This window comes from Peromyscus eremicus, chromosome 2 (assembly GCF_949786415.1).
Source record: "Peromyscus eremicus chromosome 2, PerEre_H2_v1, whole genome shotgun sequence".
NCBI lineage: Eukaryota > Metazoa > Chordata > Mammalia > Rodentia > Cricetidae > Peromyscus > Peromyscus eremicus.
The window spans coordinates 61,111,604-61,126,118 of record NC_081417.1 but is presented as its reverse complement, the minus strand read 5'-3'; the positions used below and the strand labels follow the sequence as shown (position 1 = coordinate 61,126,118).

The window sequence follows — 14,515 nt, the reverse complement described above, 5'->3', positions numbered from 1 at the left end:
CTCCTGGCTCTGCCTCCCAAGTGCTGGGATTAAAGGCGTGCGCCACCACTGCCCAGTTTAACCGAACTTCTAAAGAAGCCCAACTCCTCACTGCTCCCTTGGAGTTTGCGTTTACTCTTTATATTCACTGAGGACAATAATCTTAATAAATTATGTGTCGGAACATGGTCCAGGAATGGAGTCACGTGAGGAGAGTTCTGAGTGCTTGTGAGAACACTCCAAGAAACAAGGCCTTGTGACCTCAATTTCTGCTCTTGGACTGTGTTTTTGTGCTCTTCCCAGGTGTATCAGACAGGAGTGAGTTTATTTCGGATTACTCATCATTGCTTTCTCTTATTAGTCAATTCAATCAAACGTTTAAATTATCCTTTGTCTTCTGTGGAAAAACATGTTTTTGCCACATGCAGCTTGTCCTTGTGATTGTACACAGCGTGAACTCATGAGAGCTTTACTCATGTGACCTTTCTTCACCCTCACAGTATAAACTCTCTGAGGCTCTCAGTAAGGTTGGCTACTGCATGAGACTTTAGTCCACCTCACTTATTGGCTTCTATTCTCCCAGGTCCCACTGCCTCTAGAGCGGTGACAATTATGAACGTCATGCTATTTTTTCCCTATATATTAAAAAAAAGATAGCTGCATATGCATTTCTGAAGGTGTTAGCCCTCACAGGCTTTCCTTCCACGTTATCTACAGATACCCTCAGAGCTGATGGCTGCTGGTCCCAAGCCCACCTGGCATGTGTGAGCCAGTTCCCCTTGGGCTTGCCCTTTGACGGGAAGACGTCTAGATCTACAGAGCAGCAGGCTGGGGGAATATCACAAGCTTTCCACAATCTGCTCTTTCTTAATGTCCTGGAAATAAAGCCATGGCATTTCTTCCCAAGCACCCTCCCTGCTCCCGCCCCAGGTGAGAGGCGGCCCCACCAGGAAGCCTCTGCTCCATCCTACCAGCAGGAAAGGGCCTTTGGCTGCCCAGTCTCGGGAGCTGCCTGAACCGTATTCTTTGCCAGCCAGAACAATCAGGGGAAGTCCAGCCTGCTGGTACCGCTCCGCAGCATCGAACACATCGAGCTGAGAAAGAGGAAAAGACAGCTCAGTCAATGAAAACCTAAAATCCTGCCCATGTGCCTGGTCTCTGGGCCCCCAGTTAACTCTCATCTACTCATTTCTACCCAACTGAACTTTACTTCTGACTAAACGTAACCGCCGTCCAATTTTACAGATTCAAATCCTAGAGCATCAGAGGCAAAAGGGGAAGCACATCAGATTTTCTTTTTCTTCTCTTCTATTTGAAAGTTAAAAGACAAAACCCATGAAGCCTGGGTTTGGGCCCAATACTAGAGGCCCAGCAGTGGTCCGTTCTGAGAAATAGCAAAACGCAGGGTGCTATGTTTAGAAATGATGTCAAATGCAAAGTCTTCTTGCCCCTCCGGGTGCAAGCCAAGGCAGGGGCAGCAGAAGCATGCACAAAAGCATGCACAGAAGCATGCAGCAATGGGCCAGGAGAGGTCAGCTAGTTTAATAAATGAGAAACATCTTCCACAAACACATTTGCTTCCCACAGGACATTCTGCCGAGTTGAGAGTTCCCCAGACATCTGATGGGATCACTGGTGACTGTGAACAATTATTTATTCGCAACTAAGTGGATCAGAAAATAAAGCCCCTTAAGAGGGAGTCAATTGAAAGGGGCCTAAGACAAGACTTTAGTTAAACTCTAAACTAGGGTTTAACTCAACATGTTAATATTCTGGTAATGGGTGGGACTGGGGTTCATTTCATGTTGCCACCTAAATCTGGAAAGATTCTGTATGTCGTGATTAGCTAGGACTCATGAATATGGAAACTGCTATGTAACAGGAAGTGCCTTCCTCTGCCCAAACAAACTGGTGGGATCTGAAGGAAACAACCTACCTGCCACTACCAGACAGTCGTCTGTGTGAACTAACAGTGGGAGTCTGTGTCTTAAAATCAAGACTGCACTCAGAATCCCGCAGGAAGCAGTCCCCGTTACTGTAGGCTGCTGCTCCCTCTAGAAGTTCGTACAACCTTTCCTAACTTCTATCTTCATTACAAAGGCTGTGACGTAACAAGGTGGCTAGCATTCGGTGTGCCTTTCAAAACATACTCCTTGTGTTGTTTCTTAAGGAATTCCCTTCCTCTCTCTCTTTTCAAAGACTTACTTAATTTGTGTGTATGGGCTCAAATGTATGTCTACCACCTGTGTAGAGGGACCTGTGGTGGCCAGAGAGGCGCCTGGCCCCCTGGAAGTGTTGCTGCAGGCGGTTGTGAGCAGCCTGATGTGGGTGCTGGGAACACCCCGGGGAGCAGCAAGTGACATCTCTCCAGCTCCCATCTCCTTTGTAGGACCTCCCGTTAATCAGATGTGTGAGTTCAGTCCATCTTCTTGAACTTCCCCTTTCTCACTCTTCTATATCTCCAGAGACTTTCTAAAGAGATCTGCCTTGCCTTTGAATCTTTTAATGTTTTCTTCATCTTTCTTTTTCTTTAATGAACAAAGATCTTGGCTTGTGATTGCTCTTGCTAAGAACAAACAAAAAAACAAAACAAAACAAAAAACCCCTCTTCTTGGGGATAATTGTTTTTCTTAACATTTTCTACTTTTTGCAGTGTCCCTGTGTCCTGCCTCCTTTCTATCCCATCTGCTTGCTACACTCTGTTTCAGACTGCTGTGCTGGTTCATTTTACACCAACTTGACACAAGATAGAGTCCTGTTAGAAGAGGGAACCTCAGTGGAGAAAACGCCCCCACCAGACTGGCCTGTGGGCAAGCCTGTGGTGATTTTCTTGATTCATGATTGATGTGGGAGGGTCAAGTTCACTGTGGGTGGGGCCACCCCTGGGCAGGAGGGCCTGGGTTGGATAAGACAGCAGGCTGAGCAAGCCAGGGGGAGCAAGCCAGTAAGCAACATTCCACCATGCCTCTGCATCAGCTCCTGCCTCCAGGTTCCTGCCTTGGCTTCTCTGATGATGATTTATAACCAGTAAGTCAGAAAAACTCTTTCCTCCCCAAGTTGTTTTTGGCCATGATGATTTATCACAATCATAGGAAGCCAGTTATTGAATGTAAGACAGTTATTGAATGGGCCTGTCTCCCTTTCATGTAATGCCTTCCCTTTGGTCTTCAATGTGTTATCTTTCTCATATAATAGCTTATTATCCTCATTCATTGTTCATCTGCTGTCAAGGTCTCTCCACTCTCAGCAGAAGACGGACACCCACTCCTACCCCTGAAATAGTGCCTTTTCCACCTTTAACTTAGGAAATTAATCTTTCATTATCCGGTAAACGAGCACTGTGACTTTCTCTGAAGGTGCCAGGTAAGACAATACTGATGTCCCTCAGGGCCCAGCAATAGTTGCCTCTAAAAGCTAAGCAGGCCCCTAGTGAGGAGACAGAAAATGCAGAACAGATGTAACAGCTCCTTCTCCAGCGCCTTGCCTGCCTGCATGCTGCCATGCTCTCCACCATGATGATAATGGACTAAACCTCTGAAACTGGGGGCAGGAACGGCAAGCTGGCCTCACCGGCCCCTGAACAGATAGCTCCAACCTAGAGGACATGTTGCTGCTGGTGGTGCTTCAGGAATTCTCGGCTGCTGGGTTAGTGCGCAGCCCTGACCACTGCTCCCATTCCATACAGCTGAAGGAAAAAAATAACATCGTCCTATCACACAAGAATGGAACATCATGGACAAGTTATGTGTCCTAGATAAGTGTCCTACCAACTACACCTCTAAACTCGGGAACAGGAGTTCTTGAGTTTCATCAGAAAATTTCTGCTGCAACACAGGCCTGCTGAGGTGGCCTGAGGACCCCCATGACAGATGAGCATCCGTGAGATTAGCAGGAATAAGGAAGAGATGAGCTGGCTGTTGGCAAGTACATCTCATCTCTCTATCTCAAGTGAAGTCTTCGAGGCATTCTTCATCCCTTCCCCGGGGAGCTAGGAAATGACTGGACTCCCCTGTCTGTGTGTAGTTTAATATAAGTGCCCATTAAATTTCTTCTGCAATTTAGGGAACTCTATCTGATTGGTTGTTTTGGTCAGCTTTAGGATATTGGTCTGAAAAAGGGCCATAAATTTTGTTTTCAATTTTGTTTCTGTGCCTTTTATGCTTTAATATGCCCCTGCAGACTTGCTGAGCCTGATGCTCCAGCTGGGGAGAGAAATGGTTCCAGAGAAGAGACACCCAACCTCTGAAAGAATTTCAACCCAAGCAAGAGTCTTGACCTTTAAAGACTTGAAGCCTAGTTGGGACTCAACTAGTATGTGGTGTCGTGTTGAAGGTTCACACGTCTCATCCGACCCCTTTCTTCAGCAGATTCCTTCTGCATTCCCCCCATCAGGGCTCACCCCACTCTAGCTGCTGGGTTTGACATTTGATTCAGAACAGGCTATTAGAGAACTCACTTTCTTGGGGTGAGAAGGGACCACTGAAGCTGAGCCAATCATAACCATCCCATGGGTCCAGCTATGCCCGCAGCCCAAGATTCCCCTGGAAGTTCCCATTACACAAGACAGATCCCACAGTTAACAGACTTTGGATTTTAAAGATAACTTGGACTTTGAAAGTGTTGAAAAATGTAAAACCGGAATTTTTAACATTGGACTGTGTTTTATATTGTGATATTAACATGAGATTTGGGGAATAAGCAAGGAAGGAAAGGTTATGGCTGAATAGTGTATGTTTGTGTGTGAAAGTTGACAAGGGGTGAAATATCATAGTTTTTGCCAACTTGTCACAACATACCTGGAAAGAGGGAATCTAAATTGAAAAATTGTCTCCATCAGATTGGCCTGTGGACATGTCTATGAGACATTCGCCTGATTAATGTTGATATGGGGAGGCCCAGCCAACTGGGGATGGTGCCATCTCCAGGCAGGTGGTCCAGGGTGTATACAGAAGCAAACTGACCAAGCCATAGGGAACAAGCCAGTAAGCAGCACTCCTCTATGGTCTCTGTTTCAGTTCCTGCCTCCAAGTTCCTGCCTTGAGTTCCTGTCCTGACTTCCCTCAGTGATGAACTGTTTGTTACCTGGATTTGTAAAACGAAATAAACCCTGTCCTCTCCAAAAAAAAAAAAAAAAAAAAAAAAAAGAAAGAAAGAAAGAAAGTACAGAACAGAATGTAGATACAAAGTATAGATAGAATACTTACAATAGATATTTAGAAGTTGGAAGAATTCTCACATTGGTCCCCTGACCTGTGTGAGAGGGCTATTGTGGTTGGAAAGACTAAATGGAAGCCTTTAGAGCTGCCTCTGTCAGGAAAAACAGTGACTCAAAAACAGTATCACACCTCTAGAAAAATTAAAGAAATTAATGCCACCATCAAGGACTTGAAAGATGCAGGGACGGTGGATCCCACCACATCTCCCATTAATTCTCCTATCTAGCCAGTGCAAAGACAGATGGATATGGATAATGACTGCTGACTATCAAAACTCAATCAAGTGGTGACTCCAGTTGTAGCTGCTGTACCAGATGTGGTGTCCTTACTTGAGCAGATGAACCCATCTCCTGGTACGTGGTATGCAGCTATTGATCTAGCAAAAGCCTTTATCTTGGTACCTGACCATTAGAACCACCAGAAGCAATTTCCTTTCAGTTGGCAAGGCCAGCAGTATACCTTCACAGTTTATCTCAAGGATATATTACTCTCCAGCTCTGTGTCGTAACTTAGTTAGAGGGATCTTGAATGTCTGTGTCTTCAATGAACTATCACGTTGGTTCACTGTATTGACAACATTTTGCTGATTGGACAAGGGGGCAGGAGGCAGCTTGACTTGTGCAGCCTGCATAGCATCCTGGACTTGTTGAAGAGCCTTCGTCTATTATTCTAGGCCCCGCACAAAGCTAGCAGTACCTATGCACAACAGAGGATGGGAAATGAATTCAACCAAAATATGAAGGCCTTCCACCTCGGGGAAATTCTTAGGAGTCCTGGTGTGGGCATGCAGGGATTCCTTCTAAGGTGAAGGATAAGTTATTGCACCTGGCCTTTCCCACCACCAAGAAAGCAGCCCAATGTCTAGTGGGTCTGTTTGGATTCTGGAGACAGCACACCCCTCACTTGGGTGTGTCACTCCGGCCCATAGACCAAGTGAGTTGGAAAGCTGCTAGTCTGTGTGCGGGCTGGAAGAGGAGGAGGCTCTTCAACAGGTCCTGGCTGCTGTGCGGGCTGGAAGAGGAGGAGGCTCTTCAACAGGTCCTGGCTGCTGTGCGGGCTGGAAGAGGAGGAGGCTCTTCTACAGGTCCTGGCCGCTGTGTAGACTGGAAGAGGAGAAGGTTCTTCAACAGGTCCTGGCTGCTGTGCGGGCTGCTCTACCACTTGGACCATAGGACCCAGCAGACCTGATGGTATTTGAGGTGTCAGTGGCAGATAGGGATGCTGCTTGGAGCCTTTGGCAGGCCCCGGTGGGTGAATCACAGAAGAGACCTTTGGGATTTTGGAGCAAGGCTCTATCATCATCTGTAGACAACCATTCTCTCTTTGAAAAACAGCTCCAAGCCTGCTATTGGGCCTTAGTAGAAACTGAATGCTTGACAATGGGCCACCAAGTTACCATGTGACCTGAGCTGTCCATCATGAGCTGGGTGTTATCTGACTCACCAAGTCATAAAGTAGGACACACACAGCAGCAATCCATTAATAAATGGAAGTGGTATATACATGATTGGGCCTGAGTAGGTCTTGAAGGCACAGGCAAGTTACATGAAGAAGTTGCACAAATGCCTTTGGTTTCTACTCCCATTACAATGCCATTTGCTGCCAAGCATGCACCTATAGTCCTATAATTGGTTGACCTGTAGCCCTAGAGAAGACTAGGGCCTGGTTTACTGATGGTTCTGCACGTTAGACACCACCCAGAAGTGGATAGCTGCAGCCTTATAACCCCTTTCTGGAACAACCATGAAAGACACCAGTGAAGGGTGTCTTCACAGTGGGCAGATCCTTGGGCAGTACACATGGTCATATATTTTGTTTGGTAGGAGAAATGGCTAGATGTGCGACTGTTCACTGATTCATGGGCAGTAGCCAACGGAGTGGCTGGCTGGTCAGAGACTTGGAAAGAACATGATAAAAATTGGTGAGAAAGACATCTGGGGAAGAAGTATGTGAATAGATCTCTTCAAAATGGGCAAAGTATGGGAAGATACTTGTGTCTCATATAAAAATGTTCATTGAAAGGTGACTTCAGCTGAGAAAGAGTTCAATAAGAAAGTAGATAGCATGACCTGTTCTGTGGACAGTCAGCCTCTTTCCTCAGCCATCCCTGTCATTGCCCAGTGGGCCCATGAACAGCGTGGCCACAATGGCAGAGATGGGGGTTAGGCATGGGCTCAACAGCTTGGACTGTACTCACCAAGGCTGACCTGGCTACAGCTGCTGCTGAGTGCCAGATCTGCCTACAGCAGAGACCAACACTGAGCCTCACATACGGCACTGATCCCCAGGGTGACCAGCCAGATGCCTGGTGGCAGATTGATTACACTGGGCCACTTTGTAGAAAGGACAGGAGTAGATGTTTATTCTGGTTAGCGATTTGCCTTTGCTGCATGTAATGTTTCTACCAAAACCACCATCCTTGGATTTGTCTTATCCACTGCCATGGTATTCCACACAGCATTGCTTCTGACCAAGGAATTCACTTTACAGCTAGAGGAGTGTGACAGGGGATCCACGATCATAGAATCCAGTGGTTTTACCATGTTTCTCACTGTCCTGAAGCAGATGGCCTGAAAGAAAGATGGATGGCCTCTGAAGACACAGTTACAGTGTCAATCAGCTGTCAGCAGCCTGGAGAGCTGGGACAGGGTTCCCCAGTAGGTGGCATATGCTTTGAATCAGTGTCCAATATATGGTACAATTTCTCCGATAGCCAGGATCCATGGAATCAGGAGTGGAAAAAAGAATAGTTCCACTCATTATCACCCTAGTGACCCACTAGGAAAAATTTTGCTTCCTGTTTCCTCAAACTTAAGTTCTGTTGACCTAGAAGTTTGGGCTCTAGAGAGGAGAGTGTTCCTGCAGGAGCCACAACAAATACTTTATTGAAGCTCAGACTTCCGCCTGGTCACTTTGGGTTTCTGATGCCTTTAAGCCATCAGGCTAAGAAAGAAATAACAGTGTTAGGAGAGGTGATTGGTCCAGATTACCATGGGGAAATTGGATTGCCTCTCCACATGGAGGTAAGAAGGGTTATGTCTGTAATCCAGGAGATCCTTTGGGGTGTCTCTTGGTGCTATCATGTCCTGTGATTAAAGTCAATGGGAAACTACCACAGCCTGATCCAGGCAGGATGACAAAGACCCTTCAGGAATGAAGGCATGGGTCATTCCTCCAGGAAAAGAGCCAAGACCTGTTGAGGTACTTGCTGAGGGTGGTGCAAATATAGACTGGGTAACAGAGAAGAAGTTATAAATACAGGCTAGGGTTAGGTGGCCAGCTGCAGAAGTGAGTATTATAAATGACATTAGTGTTTCTATTACATTTTGTTAAGAATGTGTTTGTACAGATATTTGTGTTTTCTTCCCTTGACCTTTTTTTATATGATGTAACGTAAAATCAATTAAGAGAATATCAGTGGTTGTCATGTTTAAGTTTGAGATACTAAAAGAATGTCCCTCAAGGGAAATGCTACCTATTCTAAATATGCGTGTTTGCGATTTTGGGTGGGATAGTTATATAATGTTAGGTGTAATCATGACTGGTTATTGCTTTCATTTGGGATTTAAGCATGGCATAAGGCGATACTACTGTGTGTCAAGCTGACCTGGGCTGGACTTGTGAGGGGTGTTCTTGGTTGTCAACTTGACTACATCTGGAATCAACTAAAACCCAAATGGCTGGGTGCACCTGTGAGGGATTTTTTCTTAATTAAGTAATTTGAAGTGGGAAGATCCTCTTCTAATCTGGATCTGTGAGGTGGAAAGATTCACCTTTAATCCAGATCACACCTTCTGCTGGCAGCCTACATAAAGGGCATAGAAAAAGGAAGCTTGTTCCTTCTTGGCTGGCTTGCTCTTGCTCTTATTGGCAATTCTATTCCTTCACTGGCATTAGCGACTACGTCTTTGGGATTCTGGTGTATACTGAAGACCAGCTGACACATTCAGCCTTGTGGACTGAGTAACTACTGGATTCTTGGACCTTTCATAGACTGCAATTGTTGGACTAGCTGGACCACAGCCTGTAAGTCATTCTAATAAATATATTTATTTATTATATATAATATAATATAATATAATATAATATAATATAATATAATATAAATATATTTATAAATATAAATATTATATATATATATATATAAATAAATTCTATAAGTTCTGTTCCTCTAGGGAACCCTGACAATTACAGCAATCAATATCTGATTTGATTTAAGGCCCATTCCATGAGATGGAACTCATCCTTGATACTGGTTGGGTGACCAAGAATCTGAGACTAGATAGTTTAAGAACCTGGGGGAAAACAAAATAATACTGTTCTGCTAAAGAAATGTAACAATAAAATGACTCCTGATGACATTCTGCTGTCCTAATAGATCAGTGCCTTGCTCAGCCATCATCGGAGAAGCTTCCTTCTGCAGCAGATGGGGAGAAATACAGAGGCCCACAGCTGGACAGTGTGCAGAGTGAGAGACCTTGGAACACTCAGCCCTAAATGGGATGTGTCCATCAAATCCCTCCCTCAGGGCTCAGGGAACTGTGCAGAAGAGGATTGAAAGAATGTAAGATCCAGAGGGGCTGGAGGACACCGAGGAATCAAGGCTTTGGAAACACAGCAGGAAGGAGGCACATATGAACTCAGAGAGACCGGAAGCACACACAGGTCTGCACAGGTGTGCGGCAGGTAGAGTCCCGGTGCTGAGAGGAGACATGTACATCCCTAATCTAGGATCTATCACAACTGATGACCACTTGTGAATGAAGGACTCGTTTTCTCCAATGGAGTCTCACTGGGGATACAAACCAATTTTAAGGGCAGGCCCCATGTCTAGCAGTAGATGGCCAACACCAAAGTAACTCAATGGCATCTTTGGAGGCTGTTTTTTGTCTCATAATATTTTGCCAGGGCATTTTTTTTTTTTAAATTTACAGGGTCCTTTGTGCATATATTACAGCTTCCGTAATATAGGGTTTTATAGGGTTCATGGGTGTGTGAACATTTTTGTCTCTGCATCTATATGTGTTTCTTGTGCTTTTTTTCTTCTGTTTGCTTGTTTTGTTTTCCTTTTTGGTTGCTTTGAGACAAGGTTTCTCTGTGAAGTCTTGGATGTCCTGGAACTCACTCTGTAGATCAGGCTGGCCTCGAACTCAGAGATTCGCCTGCCTCTGCCTCCCAAGTGCTGGGATCAAAGGCGTGCGCCACCACTGCCCAGCCTGTTCGCTTTGTTCTATTCTAATTTGTCTGTTTTGTGGATCTGGATGGGAGGGGAAGTGGAGAGGAACGCAGAGAAGTTGTTGCTGTTGGGGAATTGTAATCAGAATATATTGTATAAAAAAATCTATTTTTAGTAAAAGAAAAATAGAAGAAAAAAAAAAAGGGAAGCTGGCAGGCTACACTCCTTGGAGACCTGCAGATATGCTGCCATCCTAGATCTTATAGGCTATCTCATCTTGTAGCCTCAGAGCCACATAAGGCTGGTACTATTTCTAGGCCACACATTTATAGCAAGCCCCAGAGAGGTAAATAACTGGAGCTAGGGCTTCACCTCAGGTGGCTCTGAGTACGGAGCCCACCCCACATACCCACATCTACAGACAAATAACTCCAGCATGTGCGCCAGCCTCAAGCAGCTCCTTTAGGACTGGGCAGACCTCAGAGGGCCTCCATGGCCCTTCCTTTTGCTGTGGATGCAGTAGATTAAAACAAATACCAGTGGGGACACACCATAGCTCTTCTCGAGAAATACCCTGAATAATGAGGAACTTAGTCTTTAAATACTTTAAATACATATGAAATTTCACCAGAGACTTTTTTGAGCTCAACTTCCACAAAATGAGACTTAGTTGAACTATGGTACCCAACTGCTAAGCAGCAAGAAACTGTAACCTCTACCGGGCTAAATGGCACAGATATGAACACACGGCAAGAACTAGGAAGTCAGGCAGGCTGCCGCTGTGAAGACAAGAAAAGGCACTGTGAAGAGTCAGGCTCCGAAGCCCGACAGACACCGGTTTCTGAAGGAAGAGAGACTGTACTCACTGTTTCTCCTGAAGGAAGATGCACAGTCTGAGGTGCCTGCTTGTTCAGAAACTTGTTCAGCAAGCGAATGTTGGCAAATGTCCCCCGGGCCATGATGGCGTCATTTCCCCGACGGGAGCCATAAGAGTTGAACTCGCGTGGCGTCAGGCTAATAACAGAAGCAGGAGGAGCTCTTTAGTGACGTGAGTAAAGAGGAAACAGCTTACACATAGACAAGAGAATGCCATAAAGCTAGCATGTTACTGAATCTGCCAGGGACCGCTCTGCAGGCTGTTCTCAAAGCCTCAACTGGGAGAGTGAACCAGGGGCAGAGAAGGGCAGGAATCAGTACTCTCCAGGGTCAACTCCAGAGTCTTCCAAATCTGGCTAGAAAATTAGAAGGAGTTTTACAAGGAGTGTTCACCCTCTTAACTCAGCAGGAAGTTCACACAGCTACATATAGGGTGAAAACTGAATTAAAAATAATAGGGAGGCCAGTCAGAAGGATTGGAGAATGGGAGACGACTAGATATGCTCCATAAACTAAGCAGAAGTAGGCCTGAATTTGTCCCTGAATAATCAGGGCCCCAAGGCAAAGGGAAGCAACACAGTGGCAATATAGCACACAACTTTCCAGAGGAAAAGAGTCACCGCAGGCCAGAGGCGCAAGAGTGACGTCTGCTCCTGTATCTTATGTGTGAGAGCCAATGAAGGGAACTTTGTATGCCAAGGACAGCATGGTTCAGCAGACACAGCAGCCCAGTTCACTGGCCTGTTTCTTACAATCCTGGGGTGAGTGTTAACGCGACTGAATTCTTAGACCTGTATTTGGTGGTTAAGAGAGCTTCTGGTTGGGTTTCAGGAGCAGGCAAACATGCCTCAGAGCCTCTGAAATCCTAGCCAAAGTGTTTCGGGTTTGTGCGTTGGGGAAGAGGGGCATTATAATTGCTTACATTCATTTCCCTAAAGAGCTCCTATGTCAAGACAATCACCCCTGGAGAAAAAAGTGTTTGTTCTGCTTCTCAGATTTGCTCCAAGCCCCCTCTCCAAGAGAACTGATTCAGAAGGGAGGACAGAAATCAGGAAGTTTTTCCTCCTCACGAGTCTCACGGAAATCAGACCTGGGAACCTCCAAACTCATTATCTGTATTTAGCTGGCAGCAGATGATGCTGAGGTTCCTATAGATATCGGGGTGAGCGGGGGTGGGGTGTGGGGGTGTGGGGTGTGGGTGAGCTGCACACTCTTGAGGCAGTTCTGTCCACACTGTCTCAACAGGACATGACAATCAATGTCGGGATATATCACTGCTGGGTCTCCAGCAGGCTCTACTGGGGCTTGGGAGAGGGCTGACGCTGGAGCCTAAGGCATACGCTGGCTTAGGAAGCTGTCGCTCCTGGTCACTTGTGATTCACGGGCTCTCCTATGGTGCTAACTAGGCAACAAAGCAGGAAAATAAACTGGAAAATAACCTCAGTAAGGAAAGAACAGTGTGATCCCACAGGCACTCCGTGAGAGGAGAAATGCCAGCTGCATCGGGTTTCCCCCCTTGCCTTCGGCCTCCCCGCCTCACCCACACTCACCCTCGGTTGGTCAGGTAGCGAGCAGCAGGACTGTTCCTTGCAATATTCCCCGCTGGAGAGATATGGTCCGTTGTCACTGAATCGCCTAAATTTAGTAGCACGTAGGCATCCACTATAGACTTGGGTGGCTGGAGATCTAACGTCTACGGAAGAACGCACAAGCCGGCATTTGCCCAGGTTTCCCAGACAGGTCACCAGGTGAGCTCAACCAGGTGAACCAGACTGAGAGCGCTACATCAGTGCACAGAAAATTCCACTTTACTGGCTCACAGCAACACTGTTCCCAGTTAGAAGTAAGGTAAGCTGAAAACATTCACATCTGAACCTTGGATAGAAGGTGAAGTATTGGCATTGACCCTCAAAGGCAATGGGAATGTAGCTGTAAGGACATTCTTTCTGATGCCAAGGACAGCTGGGATGCTGACTTCTCCTCCCACCCATCTCCACAGCAATCCATCATGGAGCGTAAGATTTAAATAAATATGGCAAGCCTTGAGGATATTCTCCTGGACCAGTCCTGCAGACCTTAGTTGTTTCTCATCTAGGTGGTGTCTACTCACTAGGATGTCCTTGCACAGCCACACAGAACCTCTGGCCAGAGAAACGGTGCCTACAGCCAAACCTCCCAGACTCCTACAGCACTCCCAGCATTATCTGCTGGCGAATGCAAAGGTTTTGTTGTAATGGGCAGCCAGCACGGGGCTGTACAAGGAAAAACATCCTTTAAAGAACTAATGTTAAAAAATAAAAAGCCAGGGGCCAAAGCGATGGCTCAGAGGTCAGGAGCACTGATTGCTCTTCAATTTCCAGCACCAAATGGTTGCTCATAACTGTGTAATTCTAGGTCTAGGGGATCCTATGCCTTCTTCTGACCCCCTCCCTTCTGTACACACATGGTGCACAGACATACGTGCAAGCAAACTACTCGTACACACACACAAATGTGAGGCCAGTGAGATGGCTCCAGGTAAATGTTCTTGCCACCAACACCAAGCCTGGTGACCTGAGTCTGACGCTGAGACCCACTGTGGAAGGAGAGAACTGATTCAACAAGCTGTCTTCTGACCTCCACACTGTGTCACGGTACACCTTTGCCATGCTCACACACTAACATCATATACACAGAACAATAAATAAAATTTAAAAATATACTATTTAAAATATAATAAAAATCATACCAAGTTTTGGAAGAAGGGTGGTGACTTAATGTATGTAGATTTGGGATTCCACGTATACAGCTTTTCTGATGGGGCTGCTAAGGCATTCCAGCTTTTGTTTACAGTCTTAAATAAAAAAAAAAGGGGGGGGGAGAATTAATCACATTCCAGGCCAGGAAAAACTTGATATATAAATACAAAACATTCAAAAGAGGTCTACTAAAAGCCACTTTGAGTGACAGGAGTCTTCAACAAGCCCTGGTAGAGAGGTAGGAACTTTCTATTCGCTCCATCCCCAGGACTCTTTCTCAGATGACGGCTCCCATGAAGACACGGCCTTCCCACCATTGCTCTGATGGTAACTGTCTTCCAGGATGAACTGTGAAGACGCCATGGAGGCAGTACTGAGGGAAGCCTCCAGCTAAGAGCCAGTGGGGGTCTGGGGAACTCAGTCCATCCCCCAAGGTGGCCCTCAGTAGACGATGTCAGCCCAGGTGGGATGAGTTTTGCTTGTGCAGGCTGAGGTCCCATTGGGGAATATTATTTTAAGGTGTGTTACTT

At 46.0% G+C, this 14,515-nt stretch overlaps 1 protein-coding gene across 1 annotated transcript in view; it reads right to left on the bottom strand.

The window, feature by feature from the left end:
• Positions 1 to 14,515, bottom strand: part of Aco1 (aconitase 1) — a 66,086-nt gene that overhangs the window by 3,643 nt on the left and 47,928 nt on the right. Inside the window, exons 16-19 of the mRNA XM_059254106.1 lie at positions 13,976 to 14,080; positions 12,798 to 12,940; positions 11,238 to 11,385; positions 951 to 1,073 (exon numbers count right to left, since the gene is read on the bottom strand). Of these exons, the coding sequence (XP_059110089.1) occupies positions 951 to 1,073; positions 11,238 to 11,385; positions 12,798 to 12,940; positions 13,976 to 14,080 (519 nt within the window). The remainder of the gene's footprint in view (positions 1 to 950; positions 1,074 to 11,237; positions 11,386 to 12,797; positions 12,941 to 13,975; positions 14,081 to 14,515) is intronic.